Consider the following 23076-nt stretch of genomic DNA (forward strand, 5'->3'; position numbering starts at 1 on the left):
CAGGCTAAGGTGGGTGTGTGTGTTGGGGGGGGAGGGTTTCCCCTTTAGTAAAGCATGTTGTCGACTTGTTGTTTCCAATATGAGACGGTTCAGAGATGGTAGACAATGAGAGAAGTTAGCCGCTCTGTATCTGATAACGTGACAAAAGGAATGGATCCATCTCCTGGTTTGTGAGGCATGAACTTTGCATTAGGAAAATGCAGATCCTTGGGTTGTTGGTTTGCTGGGGGGGGGTTTCTGTTGTTTTTTTTTTTCCTCCCTGTTGACATTCTTGCATATGGATGAGCAAGGCAGCCCACCCCTTCCTAACAGAGTGGAACTACTTATAGTCCAGGCAAAAAGCTTGCTTATACAGATATTTTTTTTGTTTGTTTTAAATTCCCAGAGTATTAATTTTGTGATCTAAATGCACATTGGTTTGTGCAGCACACAGGTAGGTTGCTGACACAGAGGGAGAAGGGAGAGATTTTTTTTCCAGACCCTTGCTTCCCTCATCCCCTCTTCAAATTCCATTGCTTAGGCGAGCAATGAAAGCCAGAAACATTTCATTTAGCCGGGCACTGACTGATCTGTCTTTGGCCTCCCTCACAAGCAAGCACAGAGGTTTATTATTATTATTTTTAATGCAGAAATGTGTCTGAGGGGTGTAGGAGTAGGGCATCTTGCTGACTGGCTTTAGAAAGGGTCTCTGGGCCACCAAAGCTGCCTTACAGTTTGCTATCGCTTTTACTTCATTTGGGGGGGGACTTGTGCACATGTAAACATACACATTGCCAAGTCTTGCAGTGCTTTATTGTTACTGAGGTCAGCTGAAGTCCAGGGTCTGGGTTCAATTTGGAGTGTTAAGCAGATTGCTGAGCGCTGAAACGCATGGCGGCGCGTGCTGCCCCTGTCCCACCTGGTGCTCACTGCTCTGTTCCAACACCAGCTGGAGGGCCCTCGTTGATAAGCATTAGCCTCTGGTATGGTTTGCATTGGTTTTCAATCTGTAACAAGTTCTGTGGGAGTGTCCTAAGGACTCGGGTGTCTCCTCCCCTCCCACTTCCTGAAGCAATTTACTGTTTGGACTTCTCTGAGCAATGGAAGGGTTAGTGGCTTTGTGTGGGATCAGCATCTCGTTTCACACGTTTGCTGGTCTCTGAACACATTCCTGTTGTATTAACCAAGACTTGAATTGAGAGATTCATAGATCCGTGGTGTTCAGGCACAGGATACTAAGAGCTATGTTACTATTCTTAGTTTGTAAATTGTCCTTTTGATACCATCTTGTTTTCTTTTGTAGGTATAAATAAAAACACTGTTGTCAATAAACTGTGAATTTTGTCTTTATTGTTTTTGGAGCGTAAAACAAACGTTTGCCCCCGTTCTTCCCAGTTAAAAGAAGTCAAATCCAAGGGGGTTGGGAACATCTGTTGGCGACCCACTGAATTATAATTGGAATGTCCCTCATCTGTAGAACGTGAGGAACCCTCACTGGAGATGGGTGAGTGGGGAGGATGCTGGAATACGTGTGGAATGGAAGATTCTTGCCGTGTGAAGGTAACGCTGGCCTTAATAGAGGGGGGTTCAAGCAGAGTCAATTTTTGGAGGGCGGTGTTCACGTACCGGTGGTGTAACAGTTGAATTTTGGATGGTCCTGCGTGGAGCCAGGAGTGGGACTCAGTCTTTGTGGGTCCATTCCAACTTGGGCGGTTCTGTGGTTGCACACAGGGCCAGTGACCTTTGTATACGTTATCAGACTCACGATAACATGCCCTCCTCACGATTTGTTGGGGACTGGAGGACTGTGACAGTTCCCTTTTGCTTCTTGTGGGTAAGGTAGAGGCATGTTATGGAGGTGAGTGCTAGGAAGAGCAGGGAAAAAACGAGCTGTGTTCTTTAGCATTGGCCAGCACTACTTATTAGCACCAATTTCAAGTGAGAAGAAACGCAACAAAATGGAGGGAGGGTCTCATCCAGGTGACAAGCATACCAGCTGTCCTGGCCTCGCTGTCTTCCTGGCACTGGAGTGAAGCCCAGCTGAGCCATTCTTCTGTCAACAAGGGCCAGGAAAGGAAAGCTGTGGTCAATAGAGTTTCATCTTTGGAATTTCTGGCGTTGTCTGGAAATGGCTTCAAACAGGCATTGGAAGGCTTAGCTTCTTTCCTTTTAGGACTGTGAAAAGAGATGGAAATGAAGGCTTGCTGGGAACATAAACTGATCCATTGTTTCTACAGGTATTCTGAATCTGATCATTTGGACCACTAGATAGCAGGCTGCCAGCTTTTCAAACCAATATTCCCCCCCCCCTTTTTTTTTTCCTATGATACAATACATTCTTCTGTTCATGGTGCACCTTCATTACTTTTAAGGGAGAATAAATGGCCTTATGGCCAGGGCCTGCAAGCATCCCCCTGCTGCTGTGCCGTGGGAAGCTTGGCTGGGAGGCCTCACAGAAACACCAGGGGTTGGAGTAGATGCTCCCTGCAGGTGCTTCCAACCTCAGCTGTTTGTGAAACACAAGTTTTGGGGAGCTGAAGGCTTCCTTCATCCTTCAGGTCCCTGCCTTAAACAGAAAGCGGCTCATCTGGTTTTAAAAACAAGATGAAGAGAACCGGCGTTACATAAGGATCCCTTTGCGATGCTTTGTAACCTTATTAAGTAGGTTTCTTTTTATAAAGCATCCTTGCTTTCCTTACCAGAATCGCTGCCCTTTTGTCTGCGCCCTCCTGTGATAGAAATGTTTTGAAAAGATGCTTTTTCTTTTTTGCAAGCGTAAGAGAGATGCAACCTGCTACAACATTTCTGCTTGCCATAAATGACTGCCAGGCATTTGCATAGCTCCCGCCACCTTCTCCTTTCCCTTGATCCAGAACAGTTGTGTAAAAGAAGAAGGATTGGGGGGGTTGGGGGGGTAGGCAATTCTCTTCCTGCTGTGATGTCCCAGGGACAAATGTTTTTCATTTCTCCCTCCTGTGTCATCTGAGTTCTGCAGCTTTATGCCTAGTGATGTGAGACCAAAAGCCAGCAGTTGTGAGGTGGTGGTTTTTTTTTTTTCCCCTTCCCCTTTTGTTCCACCTTCCACAACTGCAAAGGGTATCGATTTCTAACAGAATGGAAGGATGCAGAACTCGTGAATTGAATGAAGCTAAAATGGGCGATGGGAGGCAAAAAAGGCATTGACGTAGGGCACCTTGATGGTGGTTTTGCAAAGTGATGTTCTAACGTCAGAGATGGTTCAATTACAGAAGAAAATCTTAATCCACCGAGGCCAGCCCTCTGTTCTACGCCATCGCCTCTCTACCAGCAGGAACAGCGCACGGAGCTGCTCAGAGCCACCCATCAGAGCCCCCAGCACAGGATCTGGTGGAATAGCTGGGGAACAGGAAAGAAGAAAATGTCTGTAGAGCTGCGTCTCATCAAATTCCTCCCTGCTCAGCAAATGAGCAGTTTGAAGCCTACTTTAGCCTCAGCACCGTAGCGTGTTCTACCAGATTGCATGCCCGTTAGCGCTGCTATGCAGCCATCGCTGGCATCTGGTTTTGGGAAACTGTGGAGTCTTGTACGTGCAGATGCCTGTCTTCCTACAGAATGAGTCCTTGGGAATGCGGTGTCTTTTACACCAAAAGGAAAAGTAGGCTTAATATTGGCCACGTATGTCTGCAGGTGCGTTGCCTGCCTGTGGCTATTTTTTCTCCCCCCTCTGAGGTTTTTTTGTGATTCACACAATCTCAGAAAGCACGTGGAAATGAATGTACCAGAAAACATTTAACTTCTCAGGGTGGGCTTAAACCAGGCTGAGCTCTGGTTTTAATTTCTACACAGACAAGGAGTGAACTCAAGGATTAACAGCTGGCAAGCTGCAAGAAGGCCAAATGACCGCATCCAATGTATACCAACACTTTCACCCACCTTTGGTAACGTAGAGATAGAAGAAGTCGCAGTAGAAGATGGTCTGTACCACCCCGGAGACCACAGCAATCTGGTCGTAGAACTTCTCGGTGTGGTAGCGCCAGACCCAGTTGGCGATATAGAGGGCGCGATAGAGGCCCAGGAAGAAAAGGTAATGCGTTGTGATGGTCTCTGCTTCCCCTGTCTTGCTGATCATGAAGAGCTGAGGCAGGATAGCTACGGACTCCAGGTAGATGGAGAAGGTCCAGAGTATCTGTGAGGTGCAAATGGAGGTGGTGGTGATGACAGAATCATCGTAGAATTGTGTGAGTTGGAAGGGACCCTTAAGGGTCATCTAGTCCAACTCCAATGACATGGAAAGACTCAAAGCTTTACTCTTGACAGCGTGGGGAACGAGAGAAGGCAGTGCTGAGCTGCTCTACAGATTACATGCTCTTCATGGATTACCAGCCTTGCCTCTCCTGCATGCTTTTGGTATTAAAAACCCGAGCTCTTCACCATCCTGCAATCTGGGTAGTGCCAGGCTTCCCTCCCCTCTCCTGCCCCATGCTTTCCTTACCTCCAGGGGGGTGAAGCTGTGGTTCTCCAGGAAGGACAGGCCTGTCACAGGGACCAGGAGGAACTCCAGGCGAAAGGAGTCGTTCTCACTGTCAAAAGTTTTCCGGAATTTCACGTAGATCATGTACACGGTGATGTAGGCACATAGCAAAAAAATGACCTGGGGGAGAGAAGTAAAACTGCAAGATCCGACCTGCCATCGCACTGCCTGTGCTTGAATAGAAGCTTGGCTTCAGTCAGCTTTGCCGAAAGCCAGGTCTGTTCACCTGCTGGGCTGTGCTGTGGTGAGATAGCAGTGAATGATTTTTCTACACTGACTTGTGATGGGTGTTGGAGGTGCTCCTGTGGTCAACTGGAGATTGCTACTCAGCCCTACCATGAGGGTAACTGTTGTTTAAGAACTCTAAGGCTCTCTGTTAAGATGTTGGCTTGGTGGCAGCCAACAGTTGTGCATGCCCAGCCCTCATTCACGGCATCTCAAGCTAGTCTTGGTGGTGCTAAATGTGGTGGGCTCACTTGTTTAACGCAGCGAGCGAGTTCTATGGTCAGTGGAGGGCCGGTGACACCGAAGGGAGCTCCTTTAGCTGCTCTTCCTGTGTGTAACCCACTAGCTTTGGTGACAGGCAAAGAAGATGGAGTTGCTCCTGCCTCCCTCTGGCTGAAAAACTAATGTGGTGAAACCATGGCGAAGCTGGGGGGAACGTCTGCTTCCCTGCTGCTCTCCTTACCTTCATCACGGTGTTGTAGAGGGAGATGAAGGTTGTGAACAGGTCCAGGTAGCGGGTAGTGAAGACGAGGGCAAAAAGAATCTGGCTTTTCCCCGAGATACCTGCGTGGCAAGGAGAGGAGAGACAGGCAAGGCGGGTGAGAGAAAAAGACCCTTCGGATGTGGGTTTTGCCCTGTGCTTTTTTTGAGATCACTTGTGTTCGTGTGTTTCTCCAGAAGCCAGGAACTCACCATCACAAAGCCCTCGTCCTAACATGCCTGCCCATCTCATTGTGGCAAATTGCTGTGGGACTGGGGACTGGCCCACGTGTGTTGGTGCTGCTGTCACCGCTGGTGGGGTGACAAACATGGCTGAACACAGCTGAGCCCATCCTCTCACCTACCTGCAAGCCTCTGGCTCTGTGGGAAGCAACTGCTCTGCATGCCTTGCCCAAACAGGGCCTCTAGCCTGAAGCAGCATTCTGTCTGCATCTTTTCACCAGGGGTCATTGCTTTTGGTGCCACCAAACCTTCTCGTGCTCACTTTCTACCTTATCACCCTCCTCCCCTCTGCTTCGCTGTCACACAGACACCTTCCCCGTGGCTGTGTGCTGTGCCACATCACATCCTTCCAGCACATCCTTCTGCCTCCTGGCGAGGAAGCTATCCACCAGGCTGTGGAGTGCTGCAAACCACAGCAAAGCCCGGTGATGGGCTTGAAAAAAAAAACACCCCAGGGCATACCAGAAAGGGATGGGAGAGAAGCTGGAGAAGAAACTGGGAGGCAGCGTAAGGGAGGAAGGAAGTGGAGCCTGATGCCTCTGAAGAGCTGAGGAGTAGGGTCCCCTCCTCGCCTAGAGAGCACTCACCAGCACAGGACTTGGACCTGTGGATCTTCACCAGCAGGATGATGATGGCCAACAAGTGGGAGACGTCCCCCAGGATGCGGAAGATGTTCATGGCGGCGGTGGGCGAGGGCAGCTGTAAAACCCCGCGGGGAGCTCCGTCCTCAGCCGAGCGAACGCTTTCCTCCGGCTGAACTTTCCCTTCTCTCAGAGTCCGCAGCTCTCTTCTCTCTGCCTTCCCGAGGCTCCACGTCCCCTGCCCCAACGTCCCTGGACTTTTCTCTCTCCCAGAACTGCGTCCCCGTTGCCGCCTTTCCCTTCTGTGCAGGGCCTGTGCAAAGTTAGGTTTTGTCCTCTCGGCAGCCCCGGAGCAGCGCTGGGTGACGTGGCTCCTGGCTGGCTGGGGAGGAGAGAAAGGAGGAGGCGGAGGCGGGAATAACTGCACTATTTTTCCCTTTCCCCCCCCTTTCTTTCTTTTTTTTTATACCCCTTCCTCTCTTTTTCCTCACTTGTCTCAAGTTACACGCGGAAGCATCCTTAAAGGAGAGAAGGCGGAGGGAAAGGGCCATCCATCCTGGGGCTGGGATGCCGCTGCAGCATCTTGTGCCGTGTTGGCAGTCCCGTGGCCCCATCGAGCAAGGATGTGACATACCGGGCTGCCGTCACTTCGTGTCCCATCCCACCAGGGCAGCGCGTTAAGTACAAGGCTGTGCACAAGGAGTGTAAGTGCTGCCATCCTTAGAGGTTTAGGAGAAGGGATCTGAGGAGGGATCGCTACACAATTTAACCATACTCAGAAACATCAGTGGCCGATCTTGTAACAGTCCTTCTTCTCCAATGGGTTTTCACGGTGCTGAGATGGGATATGGATGCTCCATGTCCCCACTTTTACCCCTAGATGGTTCCCTCACACCTCCCTTCCTTGGCTCATCCTTATGGGCTTGCCTGGAGTATCGTCCCTAATGATTAAAGTGTAAAAATATTATTCCCAGTGCTTACTAACAAGTCTATTAGCATCGCCAGATTCCTTTTGGAATGCATTTGCATACATTTCCTCCCAGCCCATCATGCTGGCTGTGTGTTTTCCCTCCCAGCCGCTGTAGCACCTGCCGTGCTGGGCTTTTCCAGCCGTATTTGCAGGTTGGGTTGGAAAACACCCATGGATCCCCACGGAATGGGGACTGCCACCTACTACCCATGGGCATGCTGAGGCTGGGGTGGGGACAGCTTTCACTGCAGAATCACTGAATTGTTTGAATTGGAAGAGGCTTTTAGAGGTCATCTGGTCCAACTCCCCTGCAATGAACAGGGACTCCTACAGCTAGATCAGGCCTGTCCAGCCATCCCTGGTCCTCTTTGCTTCTTGTCCCGAATATGGTGGACCCAATCAACACCACTGGAAGGCCACAGTAAGGCCACCAACTGCAGGTGGCAGAGGTTTGTCCTCTTCCTCTCATGCCTTCCCAAGTCCTAAGGAGAGCTGATATCCAGTGGTGCTACTGGGAACCACCGGGCTCCAAGTGGGACTTCACAGGAAGGCCACTGGGTTGGCAAAGGGCATACGGATGCTTAGAGAAGGAGAATCTGGCACACCAAGTGGGAGTGAGCAAAAATAGACCTTCCCTCCTCCTTCCCTGTGTTTTGCCCTGGGTGTCTCCCTGCCTCCTGAAATAATGCTGGGCGCTGCCCCCACCCCGCACCATGATGCTCTCTCCATGCCTCCTGTTTCCATGGCGACCATAAGGAATGTCGCCAGGGTGACAGGGAGGAGAGCAAGCTGGGATTTGGCATTAGAAACGGGAATTTGGGGTTGTTGGGTTTCTTTCTTCTTTTTTTTTTTTCCCCTTCAGTTCTATTTTTGGGTTCCTATCTCTGCCTGTGCTGGTTTGGGATGCTTGCTCTCCTGCAAGTCCAGCCTCTATTGAGGACACAACAATCCAGCGACACCAGGTTCACCCTTCTTGCTAAAGCATTCTTCTCTCACTGGACTTCTGTGATTTGCCCCCTAGTCATTCCCCCTCAGCTTCTGCTTTGGGTCACATCCAGGCCCTCATGGTGGAGAACAAGACCCGTGGGCCATCTCCAGCTGTGCTGTGGATAGTAGCAGTAGGTGTGGAGGGGCTCAAGGGCTTGTGCTGTCTTCAGTCAGTGTGGTGAGAAAGCAGGTCCATGGTTGCCCAACCAGGGGCTGTTGGCATGGTGGTGGCTCTAGGCTTCATTCCCAGACAGGAGAAGGGTCAGGTAGTACTTGCTCACCTTCTGAGGAGCTCCTGCTTCCCCTCCATCCATCCATCCATCCATCCATCCATCCATCCATCCATCCATCCATCCATCCATCCATCCATCCATCCAACTTTCTTTTCCTCCTTCCTTCCATATATTCCCTCAATTTATTTTTCCATCTATCCATCCTTCCATTCCTCCTTTCTTCCATCTGTCCTTTATTTCATCCTTCCATCCACCTCTCCATTTATCCATCCATCCTTCCATCCCTCCACCCACTCCTTCATCCGTCCGTCCATTCCCCCTTCTTTCCACTCATTCTTCCTTCCTTCCTTTGATTCATTTCTCCATCCATCCATCCATCCATCCATCCATCCATCCATCCATCCATCCATCCATTCTTCCCTCCCTCCTTTCTTCCATTCCTCCTTTATTCCATCCTTCCATCCACTTCTCCTTCCAGTCCTCCATCCATCCTCAATTCATCCATCCACCTCTCTGCCTCTCATCCATCCATTCCTTTGACTCATTTCTCCACATCTCCATCCATCTTTTCTTCTTCCCTCTTTCCCTCCTTTCTTCTGTCTTTCATTCTTCCATCCATCTCTCCTCCTCTTATCCATCCATCCATGAGCTCTCTCCATCCTTCCCTCCCTCCGTTCTTCCATCCCTCCATCCCTTCTCCCCACCCTCCCGTCCCTCCATCTCTCTGTCTCCCCCCATCCCCACAGCAGCACTGGGAAAGGTTGGCGGAGTGGGGCTATTTTTGGGACCGTCTCCCTGGCAACGGCTGCCACCACCGTCTGTGGTGGCTTTTCCATAGGTGCTAAAATATTCCACGCTTCTTATTAAAGACGGTGCCGGTGGAGACGGGCGGGGGTGGCGAGTGTGAGCCACCCCACTGCTGGGGCCATTGAGCCAGGAATGGCCGGGGCACGGCACGAGGACAGCGAGGGGTTGGTGACATCCTTGCTGTGACATCCCCATGTCCATCCCAATGGCCCAACCATGCTGGTTGCACGGCGGACAGGGTGCAGCCGTATGTCCGTGTGGAGCAAACCACCACCATGGCCACGTGCTCCTCCCCATCCTCAGCAGCACAGTGAGGTTTTTGGGATGAGTTGAAGCACTGTAGGGTGGCTTCACCCCTTGGGCAGCGACCACCATGGTCACATCAGGAAGTATCACAGATACTGAGAGCAGAGCTGGGGCTCTCTATGGGATGGACAGTGACTTCCAAATTGGTGCCCCTAGGTATGGGTGTTCTCTATGGGATGGGCAGTGACCCCCAGTCTGGGGACAGGGATAGTAGGGATGGAGGGGTCGGACAGCCCCATCCAGCTGCGGGGAGCAGCGGAGCGGAGCTGTTTGCAGGATGTTGGCTGCTCTCCCTGCTTGCAGCTGCGGACGGATGCTGAGAAGTGCTAAAAATACTCTCTGCTCCTCCCGGTGAGAGTTCTCCAGGAGGTGACCTGGAAGCCCCTGAGATGCCACCGGGGAGCTCCCAGCAGAGACACCCTGAGGGGAGCTGGGTCCTTGCTTGGAGCCAGGTCTCAGCATCTAATTTGGGGTCCAGGTGGGAAAATCCTACAGGTCACAGCCTGGGTACATGGCTGCCCCACTGTCCCCCTCCCACTGCTACTTCCACTGGATGTGTTTCCTTCTCCCCCATGGCAGCTCAGCAGTGCGTATCCATGGCTCTGAGATCACACGCAAGGATGGGCTAAAGTAGCAGAAAGCTGTTGGATCCTACCACGGAGTTACTGACTTCTTAGCTACAGACTGCATAGCAATCAGCGAGGGGGAGAGGGAGCCAGGGAACGGGAGCAGGGAGAGGCGGTGCAGAGATTTTGGGGTGAGAGCAGGGAGGTGCAGGGAGAGGAAGGAAGGGCAGAGGGGACGAGGCAGGAGGGGGAGAGCAGAACCATCGCTGAGAGCTTGTGGGATGGACGGGAGCGAAGCACGCTGAGCGGAGGAGGAGAGGAGCTGGGCACGGTGAGCTGGGGCTCCTCAGGAATCCAGCAACCCCGGAGCTGCAGAGAACCCACTGGGTGAGCCCAGGAGCTCTGGGGCATGATGGAGACACCGACTGCTGACCCCATCCTTTGACTCTGGCTCCCAGGCGGCCCCGGCGCGATGCGGTAAGAGATGCCGGGCAGCTCCCGGTACAGCAACGAGAGGTTTTGCCTGCAAAAATGCTGCCTTGCTAGTGCTAGTGCTGAGGAATGGCTATAAATATAACTTAGTGAGATGTGAGTGGCTTCATGTGAGTGTGTCCGTGAATAGCAAAGTTGCTGTGTGCATGGCAGATGTAAATATCGCTAACGGAGCGTGACAGTGCGGAGGGCACCTCCTCGTCAGCCTCCCCAACTTTCCTCCCTTGCCCTGCAGGTAACTTGTGTGGTTTTTCAGCTCTGACCTTTGCTTTGCTCCCTCAGCCCAGTTCTTGTTTGCCTTTTCCCTCTCCATCCCCATGAAGCAGCCCTGCACTGTGGCGTCCGTTTGTGTCCGCTGCTCTGGGATGGGTGCCTCAGCACCAGGAAGCTGTTCTCCAAGCACAGAGTGCACCCAGGGTTGAAGTGTCCCCTTCTAAGCTTACAGATTTTGGGGGTCCAGACCCGACCCTTCCAGCTCATAAGGTCCCAGCTCAGCTCTTGCTTGGAGTGGTTCAATATCTCTAACAGGCAGTGCCAGTAGGGGTTACCCCTTGGTGTCGGATGTGTGGCAGAGCTGAGGGGTCACCAGGAGCCTGAGAAGGGATGGGGAGGAGTGCAGGGAGCATGGGGGTGTACCCGTATCCATTTGTCATTGGAAGCAATGTCTGAGCACCCCAGCACATGGTCACCTCAGTTTGGGGCTGCTGACAACGATAACATGAAGGATGGCAGAAATAGACTCAATGATCCTTAAGGGTTCCTTCCAACTCAGGATATTCTGTGATTCCATGATAAGAATGTGGGCTTTTAGAAGGGAAACTGGTGGTGAGGAGGAGGAGGAGGGATGGAAATGGAAGGGATGGATGGGAGAGAGTCGATCTCCTCATGCTGCAGCCTTCCTCTCCTTCCACCATTCCTCCTCCTTGGAGCGTGTTGCCTGGAGGCATCCCCTGGCCATTGGGCTGCTCCAGCCCATGTTGCCCAGCCATCCCTGGTGTGGCACCACCGTGGGACAGCGGGATGAGGGACTCAATGACGGCCATCGGCGCTTCCATCAGCACCGACTGTGGTGCAGGGCACTTGATTGCAATCCGCCTTGAGCAAATTCCCACTTTCCTGGGTCACTGCGTTCTGGCACTGGGTTCGTTCAACCCGACGGCGACGGGGGATCGATAGATGGACGTGCCCGTCTTCGCGGTCAATCCCTGCTCACAAACACAACAACCTTTCTGCGAATGGCGCGGGTCAGGCGCAGCTCTCCTGCAGGCGACCGTGTTGGGTATAGGACCAACGTATGGATATGGTTCTCATGGAGCACTGAGGGCGCCGGGGTGGAGGGGACCCCACTGGGAGTTGTGGGAGAAGTGGGGGCTGGGGAGGGGGGCTCAGCCTCTGCTCTGGCTGTGTCATCATGGGGACCTTCGTGCGTAGCCCTTTTTTATCTGTTTTCTGCCTCTCTCTCCCTTTCTCTTCTCTCCCCCCCTCCGTCGGTATGTGGGCTGATCACTGCTCAAACTTTTAATTCAGATGGTAATTGGAATAATAATACGGGCAGAATCCTTCTGGCTCTGTTGCTGCAGCTGGCTTCGGGGAGCTATGAATAGCTCTGAGTCACACACTGAGAGGCTTCAACTTCAGATCATTTTGTTTTGTTTTCATATTACCCATGCCCGGGGCTTCACAGGGGGGAAATATCCCCTCACTTGCTCCACCCTGAAATGCAAACAGGACAGAAGGACATCCATGTCACCCAATGGGGGAGCAGGGGTCAGCTCACCGTGGTTGCGGATGCACGGGGACTGCTGGCACCCACCCGATCTATTTATAATTATTGAGGGAAAAGGCAGCAGCGTGTCTATATAAATGGCACAGAGCTCCCTCCCCTCCCTTCACCTGCCCCATGCCATGTGCCTTTTGCTCTCCCGCATAGCTCCAACGCCCTCGCTAATGAGATCTAGGGTTAATGAGGGGCACCGAGCCCACATGTTAGCCCACATGTTAGCCCACATGCAGGGGCTCGGGGAGGGATGGGGGATGCTGCAGGTGTGCAGCTCTGCCTGAGCCTGGGAGTCCCTGTATCCAAGGCATCCCCATAAAAATGGGTCTCCGTACTAAGAGCTTCTCATACCAAGGGGTCCTGTATCAAAGGGGTCCCAATACACAAGGGGACCCCACACCCAAAACATCCACATACCTAAGAAGTCCCCATACCCAAGCGGTCCCCATGCCCAAGGTGTCTCGTGCTCACAGGGTCCCTGTCCCAAGAGGTCCCATGCCAAGAGGTCCCCATACCCAAGGGGTCTCCACACCAAGGGATCTCCATACCAAGGGGTCCCTATGCCCAAGGCTAGGGAACGAAGGCCCCTCAGAGCCACAGTGACCACAGACAGGAGGGAAGCATTCGCCAGACAGCTCTGGATAAAGCCAAGTGTAAAAATACCATGGGATTTTTCCATCGCCGTCGTTGTTGTTTGCGGTGTACATCCCCGGAGCGCCAGATACGGTTGTTATAAAAAGAGAAGTGGGGGAGTGCTTCGGCATGGAGTTGTCTGTTCTACTTCACAAGGCCGCTCTGCTGCGGATTTGAAGCAGATCTTTATACCCAGACTAAATCTCTCTTTTAATTTGAAGCCATTTCCCCTTGTCCTGTCCCAGCAGACCCTGTTAAAGAGTCTGACCCCTTCTTTCTTATCGCCCCCCCCTTTAGATACTGAAAGGCCCGTGTCGCAGGCAGGGCTGTGCTGGGAAGCAGCAGGTGGGTTTATTTCCATCCACCCTCGGCTGGTTGCCGTTCCCTCCGAGGCCGTGGCCGGCGGCATGACGAGCGCTGCGCTCTGCCAGCTGGCAGCAGGGGATGGAGCGGGCGGCAGCAGCGCAGCGCGGCCCCGTCTGCGGCCAACCCGCCCGGGCCGATGCCCTGCCCAGAGTGCTGCCGCGGTGCTGCCGGAGGAGTGGAGGCAGCGAGTGGAGCCCACAGGTCCCCGCCAGCCGGCCACAAATCCGTCACCCAGGTAGGTGCCCCGCGGATGCTCCAAGGGCCGTCTGTAGGGGACAGCTGCGGTGTCCCCTTGCTGACACCATCGCCAGGGCGCACTTTGAAAGGCTTAGCGATCGGCAGGTGCCAGACAGAATTAGCCAGGTGCCTCTCCTTATGAACGTCCTGTCCGTGCTCTCCTCCTGCCTTCCATCCTTTCCCCGCATCAGCCTCTGTCCCCCCGACTGCGGCATTTCTCAACCTGCTCCTGCTCCGCCAGCCCTGTCCCCTTCTCCCTCCTGCTGCCAGCCTTGGCAGGAACGCCGGCAGCTTGGTCTCGCTGCCAGGGATGTCTTCATCCCTGCTTATCCCTGCGCTGCTGCCCAGGACTGATGGTTCCTGCGCAAGGTGAGAGGGCTCTGTTTGCTTTGTGCGCTCCTCTCATCCCACTGGGATCATCCCCAGGGTGGGCTCCGGAGTCCATGTGCTTGCAGGGCTCCTTGCTCCCTGGTCGTGACCTCACAACCAGCATGGTGATGTCACGGAGCAAGGACACGGAGATGCCGGGCTCTCCTTTCGCTACAATCTCTGTTCCATCCCACACAAAACCCCACTGATCTAAATGGAGAGCCTTTAGTGACATCCTGCTCCCTGCATGTGTCGCTGAGGCTGCAGAAGGCTTTGTCATTGTCACCCAACCCAGCTGAGGACAGGTTGCATCCTCCTGTTTGTCATCCTGAAATCATGCCGCGGCCGCTCAGCGTCTCTGAGAGCATGGAGAGGGCCTGCACTGAGCAGCAGAGCCTGGAAGAAGATGATGATGATGACAATGACAACGAGGAGTTCAGTTACACCTGTCCCTTGGCACATCCTCCACGCCCATGCATGAATTTGGGTGACACTCAGCTGGGAGACGCTGAGTTCTCATTTAAGCCAGGGCACTCTTGCACGGTGAGAGATGACGGAGAGAAAAACAGAATATATGCCAAAAGGTTGGCCAGGCACGCGTTGGAGCTCCAAGAGAATGCTCAGGAGTTTGAGGAACCATTTTACAAAGACATGGAGATGTGCAACGGCCCGTTCGAGGAGGAGGACAGCAGCTGGACCAGGACCTACCACCTCCCTGTGCACCAAAGGAAACACACATCTCAAGCTGCCAACGCGTCACCACGCGGCTGCTATGACTCCTACCAGCATGACCCGTTTTCCCTATGGGCCCAACCCAGCGACCCATACCTCTCCAGCCTGGAGAACACCAGGGGAGCAGAACCCCACAGGTGGCATGAGGAATCCATCGGGGACCGGGAGAACCCCTCGCTGCGTGTGTCCTACAGAGAGCTGTGGGAGGAGAACAACAAGCTGCGCAGGGTGGTGCGGAGCATGCAGGGCTCTCTGGAGAGCCAGGCTCAAAGCATGAGGAGCCTGGAGCGTCAGCTGAAGGCCAGTCTGGCCAAGGAGGAGAGGAGGGCCCAGGGGCTGCAGGCCCTCAACCAGCAGACGGAGCGCAGCCTCCAGATCATGACCCAGCGGGCTCTGGATGCGGAAAACCATGTGGAGAAGCTGAAGCAGGAGATGCTGCTTCTCCAGGGAGAGCTGGAGTCCTCCAAGGTGAAGAATGAGAACCTGAGAGTGGGGCAGAGCATGGACCCAGAGGCGGTGAAGCACAACGTAGATTTTGCCTTGAAGAACCTCCAGAAGATAATAGCGGGTGCAAACTGGTCCATCAAGCAGCTGGTTGCTGGGACAGAGTCGCTGAATTTTGTCACTGAGATTCTTAAATCCACGGGCAAAATTTCTGATGCTGAAGCAGAGAAAAAAGAATGAATCAAACACTGTGGATGTGTTCAACCATAGCCTATACAAAAACTTTTGCTCTCACATGTGTGTGTTCAGCTTGGTAACCTTTATTCCTCACAGAGATGCTTTCCTTGTGGCTTATCTTGCGGCTGGGAAAAGGGGAGGGTTGGTCAAATCCTTTAGGAAATGTTTATTAGTGAGATATAGCAGTGACTTTCCTCTGGCACCACTATCAGTGCTAAGAATGAGCTTATAGAACCATGGAATCGTTAAGGTTGGAAAAGACCTCTAAGATCACCTGGTCCGACCTCCAGCCCATCCCCACCATGCCCACTGACCATGTCCTCAGTGCCACATCCACACAGAACACCTCCAGGAACGGTGACTGCACCTCCCTGGGCAGCCTGTGCCACTGCAGCACCGCTCCTTCCAGGATGAGTTTTCCTCCCATCCACCCTGAACCTGAATCTGGTGCAACCTGAGGCTGTTTCCTCTCATCCCATTGCGGTTACCTGGGAGTAGAGGCCAATTCTCACCTCTCTACAACCTCCTTTCAGGTCGTTGTAGAGGATGATAAGGTATCCCTTTAACTTGGCTCAACCAGTGGGAAACAATGATTGGAGAAGATTCCCTTCCTCTCCTGATGCAGAGAAACACACCCAAATTGTCCATTTGTCTCCTGCTGAGTAAGGCAGGATGCCATAGCTCACATTTACTGTATAATCACTGAGTATGTGTTTTAGTTTTATCCTTTTGGGACTATATGTAGGCGTCATTTTTCAACACCAGGTCATCCCCCAACATTTCTGATGAATTTAGGTTATCCTCCTCATTTTCAGCTGTAGTTTATCCAACTACACAGCAGATTTTTCCCTATCTGGCCAAACAGACCACGATTAAAGACTCTGGTGATGAAGGGTGGTGAGAGGCTGGGTGCTGGCAGAGCTCAGCATCAACGTTTTTTTCCGATGGGAATTTTTGGCAGCTGTTCACTCCTACCTACCTATGGTGAGTGGTGAAGTCTGCTGCCTTCTCATGGTCCTCGTCGTTGCTGGGTCTTCAGCTGCCTCAGTAACCTTGTTGCCTGGAGGAGGGACAGCTGGTTAATCCCCACTGCAGACATGACGATGGTTTGCCCATCAGAGGCGACGTCTGGAGCTCCATACATGCAGCCTTCCAACATGGGCTACTAAGCTGGAAGGGGTGCTGGTCACCCTTAGCCACTTGAAGCCCTGCTCTACAACACTGGTGACGAGAGCGTTTCTCACTAATTTTTCCATCCTCAACAATAACACCTATTGTTCCTGGCTCCCACCTTTGCATGGCTGCTTGCAATGAGTTCTAAACCTTGTATTTGACCCAGAAATCCCTGGATTTGTCTGAGATATGGCAACTACCTGCTGCTCATTGGCGAGGCTGGGAGGTAGTGAACTAGCTGTGTCTGTGCTGCGTGCTCTATGCTGACTGCTGTAATCCAAAGGTTACAGTGTAGGATTAGCATGGGTGTACAAAGCCCTTCCTAATCTATGAGTCATTACCCCTCACCGCATTTCCCTTCCCAGCAGCTCTGGGCAGGTGGGATAGATCAGCCCTTGAGTCTTCAGTCTCCTAGTTCTTCAGCTCAGGGAGGACCAGGTCAGGATACAGCACCTCCCAGACATCCTCCCCAGGCCATACCACAGAACCGCTCCTGGGATGCTATGCACGGCACATTGCAAGGTCTGTTTGCTCAACCGGCTTCTCCTTGGCTGCCCCTGAGCTCCTCCTTTGCATTGGCTCTCCATTATCTCTATCTCTTGCTTCTCTTCCCATCTTTAAAATAGGGGGGATATTCTTCACCTCTTGGCAGTAAATTTCCTCTAGGGCTGACAGGGATCTCTAGGGCTGCTGTGTGTGTCTGCGCTTTGTTAGTCCTTGTGTGCGAGGTATTTAGGCTGGCTGAGCTCTTGTCCTCCTGTAAGCTATGATATTAATATATTGGCTCAGGGCAGGGACCCTGCAAGCTGCTAAACTCTGGTGTCCTTGGTCCAGAGAGAGGTGACTGCCTGCCAGCACCTCCGCATGGGTGAGATATGTGGGCTGCTGTGTGCACCAGGTGTGTGTCTGTCAGCTCTTCACCTCTGGAGCAGGGCTGTGGTGTAGTGCCTACCATCCCCACCTCATCCCTCTGGGCATACAGCAAAAGGCTGGGAGATGTGCATGCAGGGTAGGTGTTTTCAGGATGGGCTTTGATGGGGTTTTGCTCTGTCCTTTTCTATAAGGCACATGCTCAGGAGCAATGGTGATGATGGCATGGGTCTCAGCTTGTCAGAGGTGAAAGCTAGAGCTGCCAGGTCCCACATGAGCACGGCTGCATGAGATCCCACGCTCGCCCAGCTCCTGTGGCCCCCAACACCTGATGATACAGCAAGCCATGGGCAGCGTCCGAGTCAACCGGTGAGTAGCCCTCATCCCAAGGACTGTTCATAGAATCATTAAGGTTGGACAAGACCTCTAAGATCACCTGGTCCAACCGTCAGCCCATCCCCACCATGCCCACAACCATGTCCTCAGTGCCACATCCACATGGCTCTGCAACACCTCCAGGGATGGTGACTGCACCACCACCCTAGGCAGCCTGTGCCACTGCAGCACTGCTCTTTCTGAGAGGTTCCAACCTGAACCTTGTCTGCTGCAACTTGATGCCATTCCTTCTCATCCCATTGTTGTTACCTGTGAGCAGAGGCCAATCCCCACCCACTACAACCTTCTTTCAGGTCACTGTAGAGAGCAATAAGGTCTCCCTTGAACCTCCTTTTCTTCAGACTGAACAACCCCAGTTCCTTCATCTGCTCCCCATCAGACTTGTGCTCCAGACCTCTCACAGCTCCGCTGCCTTTCTCTGGACATGTTCCATGTGCTGCCCTATGTGTTCGGGGCATCTTCTGGTCTCTTTGCCCATCCCTCAATACATTATTTTCAAAATACCTTCCTGGGGCTTGTCCACTCTAAGTTATGGCTCCTCCATCTCCAAGTCTGAAATGTGCTGTATGTGGGGGGAGATCTTGGCTCTCGGCAGAGTTTGCTGGTGCAGAGGAGAAGCAAAGAACCAATGCAGTGCTGGACACCAGCCCTGGCTCAGGAATTGCCGATTTCAGCAGGACTGCAGAAGCCCGGTGTCCTCTTTCCAATGAGATGAGGACAGCAAATGGATTTGGAGCTATGTGGCTGCCCTGAAGAAACCACCCTATTTAAACAAGGAGCAGTCAGCTCTGGGGTGAAGGAGTCCATGCTGGAGGACTCTGACAGCCATGTCAATGTGATGGGGAGGGAGGGAGGCTCTGCCAGCCTCCGGAGTCATTAGTGGCTTAGTGGCAATGGGGGTCTTGGTGGGTCTATGCACTCAGAGGGAGGCTACTGGATATCTTCAGTGGTCAGAGCATCTTCTGCCATAAGCTTTTTATATGAGAATCTGTGATTTTAGATCCAGCAGTGTATGAGAGCACTTGGAAGCTGCCTTCTCCTGGCAATGGTGAGAGGGGTAGCAATGCCATCCACTGTGGAGGGAATCAGTGGGGAACAGCTCCCCAAAGAGAGGAGTTTCTCCCAGAAAAAAACTGCCAATGATTTGAGTGTTGATCTCCAAATTACACCTTTAGCTTTGGATGCAGGATGCTGGGAGCCATGCTTGTTGCTGTGGCAACAGAATTGTCCTGAGCGCAGGAAGTGTATAAACATTGTCACCAATATACAATGGCATCAGGGCGGAGAGCAGAGGAGAAAATAGAAACTCCCATCCTTACACCATGCCGGGGCCAAAACATCGTTCTTCACATATTTCTGTCTGTTCCTTCTGTTCCAGGTACAGCATTGTCTCGACTGAGGAGGATGGACACAAGGTCTCTGCGCTGGGCAGCATGAACGGGCACAGCCGGAACGGGAAGGGCCACACACCCCGGCGGAAGCACCGTAACCGCTTTGTGAAGAAGAATGGCCAATGCAATGTCTACTTCGCCAACCTGAGCAACAAGTCTCAGCGCTACATGGCTGACATCTTCACCACCTGTGTGGACACGCGCTGGCGGTACATGCTGATGATCTTCTCCGCCGCCTTCCTGGTCTCTTGGCTCTTCTTTGGTTTCCTCTTCTGGTGCATTGCTTTCTTCCACGGTGACCTCAACGCACCGGTGGTGGGGGGCAGTCCCTCTCTCCTCAAGCCTTGCATCATGCACGTGAACAGCTTTCTAGGGGCTTTCCTCTTCTCAGTGGAGACGCAGACAACCATTGGGTATGGCTTCCGCTGCGTGACTGAGGAGTGTCCGCTGGCCATCATGGCTGTGGTGGTCCAGTCCATTGTGGGCTGTGTTATTGACTCCTTCATGATTGGCACCATCATGGCCAAGATGGCGAGGCCCAAGAAGCGGGCCCAGACCCTCCTCTTCAGTCACCATGCGGTCATCTCGGTGCGGGATGGCAAACTGTGCCTCATGTGGCGAGTGGGCAACCTGAGGAGGAGCCACATCGTGGAGGCCCACGTTCGTGCCCAGCTCATCAAACCCTACATGACAGAGGAAGGGGAGTACCTCCCCCTGGACCAGCGGGACCTCAATGTAGGCTATGATGTGGGTCTCGATCGTATATTTTTGGTCTCACCCATTATTATTGTTCATGAGATTGATGAGGAGAGCCCACTCTATGGGATTGGCAAGGAGGAGCTGGAGACGGAGAACTTTGAGATCGTTGTTATCCTGGAAGGGATGGTGGAAGCCACGGCCATGACCACACAGGCACGGAGCTCTTACCTCGCCAGTGAAATCCTCTGGGGTCACCGCTTTGAACCAGTAGTGTTTGAGGAGAAGAACCACTACAAAGTGGATTATTCCCGCTTTCACAAGACCTATGAGGTAGCTGGCACACCCTGCTGCTCAGCTCGGGAGCTGCAAGAAAGCAAGATGACTATCCTACCTTCTCCCCCACCTCCCAGTGCCTTCTGCTATGAGAACGAGCTGGCTCTTGTCAGTCAAGACGAAGATGAAGATGATGACGAAGTGGGTGTAGCGTTAGGTGGCAGCACCAAGGAAGAGGGAGGCGTCATCCAGATGATGGATTTTGGAAGCCACCTGGACCTGGAGCGGCTCCAGGCCACTTTGCCCTTGGATACCATCTCATACCGCAGGGAGTCAGCCATCTAATCCCTCCAGCCTCCCCGTTCTACACCCATTACCCATCCCCTCCTTCTCCTCCTCTGTTCTGCACCCAAACGTAGCTGGATAAGTCCCTTGCCCACCAAAAAATGCCTCCTGTGACCACCTCTCAGCACCTGAGTACGTCGAGGCCTGGAGATACTCTGATATATTCCCTTTCCCATGAAGTTGTACCCCCTGGATGAGGAGTGAGAATACACCATTCTTCCAGACAGCGCAGCTTGCTCGAGGACCTGCCCAGGGACAAGAAAGAAGCATGGTTGAATTCCCACTTCTGGGGAGGTGACAGGAGCCTGTGCCCTCAATGGAGAGACTGTACCTGCTCAAGTGGTTCTGCGGCTGAGACAACAGCACTTTCTGTCTCTCTCAACATGTGCAGACCCATGGCTATCAATAGAAATGGCTCTCACAAGGAGAGGAGTGATGCATAAGTCCTGACTCAATGAGAAGGGACAGGAGAGTTTAGGACTCCTAGAGGGAGTGGGAGAGTCTCTGGAGATAGGGGTTTGCTTGCATGTTTATTGCTTGTTGCACTTGACTTTCTTTGTATATAAAAAAGATCGAGAACTGAAATCCATATTCTTCCACTGTAAATGCCAAGCTGGGAGAGAAGGACACTGCACGTAGCCCGCTCTGCACTCTCCTTGTGGCACCCATCACCTCCAGCAGCAGCTCAGCCCCACAGCCCCACAGACTCAGCCCTGGTTCCCCTACTCCTCCCCAGACCACGTTCTGCTTCTTTCCTGGAGCGCCTGGCAGCAGGCAGGGCCCTGTGCTCACACACCCAGCCACCGTGCCAGGGCTGGCAGGCAGTGACCTGATGGGACAGCAGGCCCCTCACTTGCTCCTTCCACCTCCTCCAGTCTTCTCCCTGCTGCCATCAGCTGTAAAACGGAATTTGTATCTATTTATTTTTAATAAAGTCTAATATCCCAGGGGGAGGTTTGGAAACAAAGGAGACCCCGAGGCTGCAGCCTGGTACAGAGACTGATGAGTGTTATTAGCGCTGGTGTTTGCTGTTTGTATGGGTTTGATGCCTGGAGGCTTCACCTTTGGTACTTCAGAGCCAGAGCTAGATTTAACACCACTTCTCTGCTGTTTCACAGAAGACAGCAAACCTTGGTGAGTCTTTATTAAGAGTGTTAGAATCACTCACTCAAAACTAGATGACATGAGGATGGGAAAATAATTGGGTAGCTCAAAAGGCTGCTCTGCACACCTGGCAGATGTGCTCTTGGGGAAATGGTTGAAGAAATACTGTTCCATCTAATCCCTGATCTACAGAGCAGAAAGCCAATGTCTTGGTAACAGCTTGGGCTTAGTACAAAGAGCAATAGGAAAGAAGCAAAAGAGGAGGGAAGGAGTCAGAAGGAGTGAGGGAGAATCGGGAACCGCAGGCAGGGAAAAAATGAAGGGAAAGGTGAAGGTGAAGGTGAAGGTGAAGGTGAAGGTGAAGGGGAAGGGGAAGGGGAAGGGGAAGGGGAAGGGGAAGGGGAAGGGGAAGGGGAAGGGGAAGGGGAAGGGGAAGGGGAAGGGAAGGGGAAGGGAAGGGAAGGGAAGGGAAGGGAAGGGAAGGGAAGGGAAGGGAAGGGAAGGGAAGGGAAGGGAAGGGAAGGGAAGGGAAGGGAAGGGAAGGGAAGGGAAGGGAAGGGAAGGGAAGGGAAGGGAAGGGAAGGGAAGGGAAGGGAAGGGAAGGGAAGGGAAGGGAAGGGAAGGGAAGGGAAGGGAAGGGAAGGGAAGGGAAGGGAAGGGAAGGGAAGGGAGAAGAAGAATAATGTGCTAGTGTGGGAGAGTATTTGGGAGGGAACAGGGATAGTGTAACAAGATTGGTATGGACACAGACATGGCCACCTCAAGAGGAATACGTCCTGGCCACCTCTTGGCTTTTTTCACCTATGACTTGATATGCAGCCATGTTTTTCTACATGTGTCTGTGTCCCACCTCCTCTCCCCATTGCTGATTAAAAATGTCCCTCCCTCCTCCTTCCTCATACCATTATTTATTTATTTTCCCCCAGAGGGAATAAACAGAGGCCAGTATTGACCTGGCTTTCAATATAGCTTTCAGAGCTGGGTGCCTGTCGCTGGTCATGGCAGTGGAAACAAACTAATGGACCGAGAGGGAAGGACTCTGCATGTGAGGATGTGAGGACACGGGCACCCAGAACACAGACTGAGCTGGTGGCCCCAAAGAAGGGAGCGTGGCTGGACACTGGACACCCCTCACCAAGGTGCAGCACCCTTTAGAGGTGAGTGGGGATTATGTACCATGACTCTAGTTCCTAAGAGTCTGGTCTGTGAGGAGATGCACTCCGTGAGGACATCTAGGGGGGATTTCTCCCACTTTGGCAATGCACAAAGGTATGTGTATCCTTCAGTGCACGTGCTTCTGCACCTGCATGCTCCAATCACAAAGTACTCATGACTGAATATCCACTGAACGTACCTACATACATATGTCATATATGCAGGCATAAGCCATCCTACACCACTCAATAAACCATAAACACTCAGTGATGTGCACACAAACTTTGTGCACCAGCAGCACTCATCTCAACAAGTGTATGTACAATTGGATGTTGGGGACTCCTTTATGTGACCCAAGAAAAATCACCAAGAGAGAAGGTTGAATATTAGGAACAATTTCTTCTCAGAAGAAGTGGTGCTGCAGTGGCACAGGCTGCCCAGGGAGGTGGTGCAGTCACCATCCCTGGAGGTGTTCCAGAGCCGTGTGGATGTGGCA

The 23076-nt window shown here is 52.6% G+C and overlaps 3 protein-coding genes across 7 annotated transcripts; 2 read left to right on the forward strand and 1 right to left on the reverse strand.

The window, feature by feature from the left end:
• Positions 1–225: 225 nt before the first annotated feature.
• Positions 226–6416, reverse strand: KDELR3 (KDEL endoplasmic reticulum protein retention receptor 3). The gene is made up of 5 exons (XM_048940777.1): positions 6025–6416; positions 5178–5278; positions 4451–4609; positions 3892–4144; positions 226–2154 (listed from the first exon to the last, which is right to left on the reverse strand). The coding sequence occupies exons 1-5, from the start codon at positions 6113–6115 to the stop codon at positions 2114–2116; spliced, it is 645 nt and encodes a 214-aa protein (XP_048796734.1). The 5' UTR covers positions 6116–6416; the 3' UTR covers positions 226–2113.
• A 3535-nt stretch (positions 6417–9951) lies between these two features.
• Positions 9952–23076, forward strand: KCNJ4 (potassium inwardly rectifying channel subfamily J member 4). 5 transcript variants are annotated; one of them, XR_007374532.1, is made up of 4 exons: positions 9952–10364; positions 17412–17586; positions 18992–21455; positions 22395–23076. XR_007374532.1 is itself a non-coding variant. In XM_048933328.1 (3 exons), exons 2-3 carry the CDS (start codon positions 17549–17551, stop codon positions 20319–20321), a joined length of 1368 nt encoding a protein of 455 aa, XP_048789285.1. In that variant the 5' UTR covers positions 9952–10364; positions 17412–17548; the 3' UTR covers positions 20322–21726. The 5 variants fall into 5 exon arrangements, 4 of the variants coding, with proteins under 4 accessions (XP_048789285.1, XP_048789288.1, XP_048789287.1 ...); XM_048933328.1 differs by lacking the exon at positions 22395–23076 and having other exon boundaries at positions 18992–21726; XM_048933331.1 differs by lacking the exons at positions 9952–10364; positions 22395–23076 and adding an exon at positions 11607–11658 and having other exon boundaries at positions 18992–21726.
• On the forward strand, positions 14098–15177 carry LOC125694524 (endosome-associated-trafficking regulator 1-like). The gene has a single exon (XM_048947940.1). The coding sequence runs from the start codon at positions 14098–14100 to the stop codon at positions 15175–15177; it is 1080 nt and encodes a 359-aa protein (XP_048803897.1).

Source organism: Lagopus muta, chromosome 1 (assembly GCF_023343835.1).
Source record: "Lagopus muta isolate bLagMut1 chromosome 1, bLagMut1 primary, whole genome shotgun sequence".
Lineage (NCBI taxonomy): Eukaryota > Metazoa > Chordata > Aves > Galliformes > Phasianidae > Lagopus > Lagopus muta.

Excerpts from the sequence above, each read along its gene's own strand:
- LOC125694524 (XM_048947940.1), top strand. The coding sequence starts at position 14,098 with ATGCCGCGGCCGCTCAGCGTCTCTGAGAGCATGGAGAGGGCCTGCACT.
- KDELR3 (XM_048940777.1), bottom strand. The coding sequence starts at position 6,115 with ATGAACATCTTCCGCATCCTGGGGGACGTCTCCCACTTGTTGGCCATC. Across the intron at positions 4,610-5,177 it reads TCTACAACACCGTGATGAAG|GTCATTTTTTTGCTATGTGC; the intron begins GTAAGGAGAGCA and ends TCTCTCCCCCAG. Across the intron at positions 4,145-4,450 it reads ACAGCTTCACCCCCCTGGAG|ATACTCTGGACCTTCTCCAT; the intron begins GTAAGGAAAGCA and ends TGCACCTCACAG.
- KCNJ4 (XM_048933328.1), top strand. The coding sequence starts at position 17,549 with ATGATACAGCAAGCCATGGGCAGCGTCCGAGTCAACCG. Across the intron at positions 17,587-18,991 it reads GGCAGCGTCCGAGTCAACCG|GTACAGCATTGTCTCGACTG; the intron begins GTGAGTAGCCCT and ends CTTCTGTTCCAG.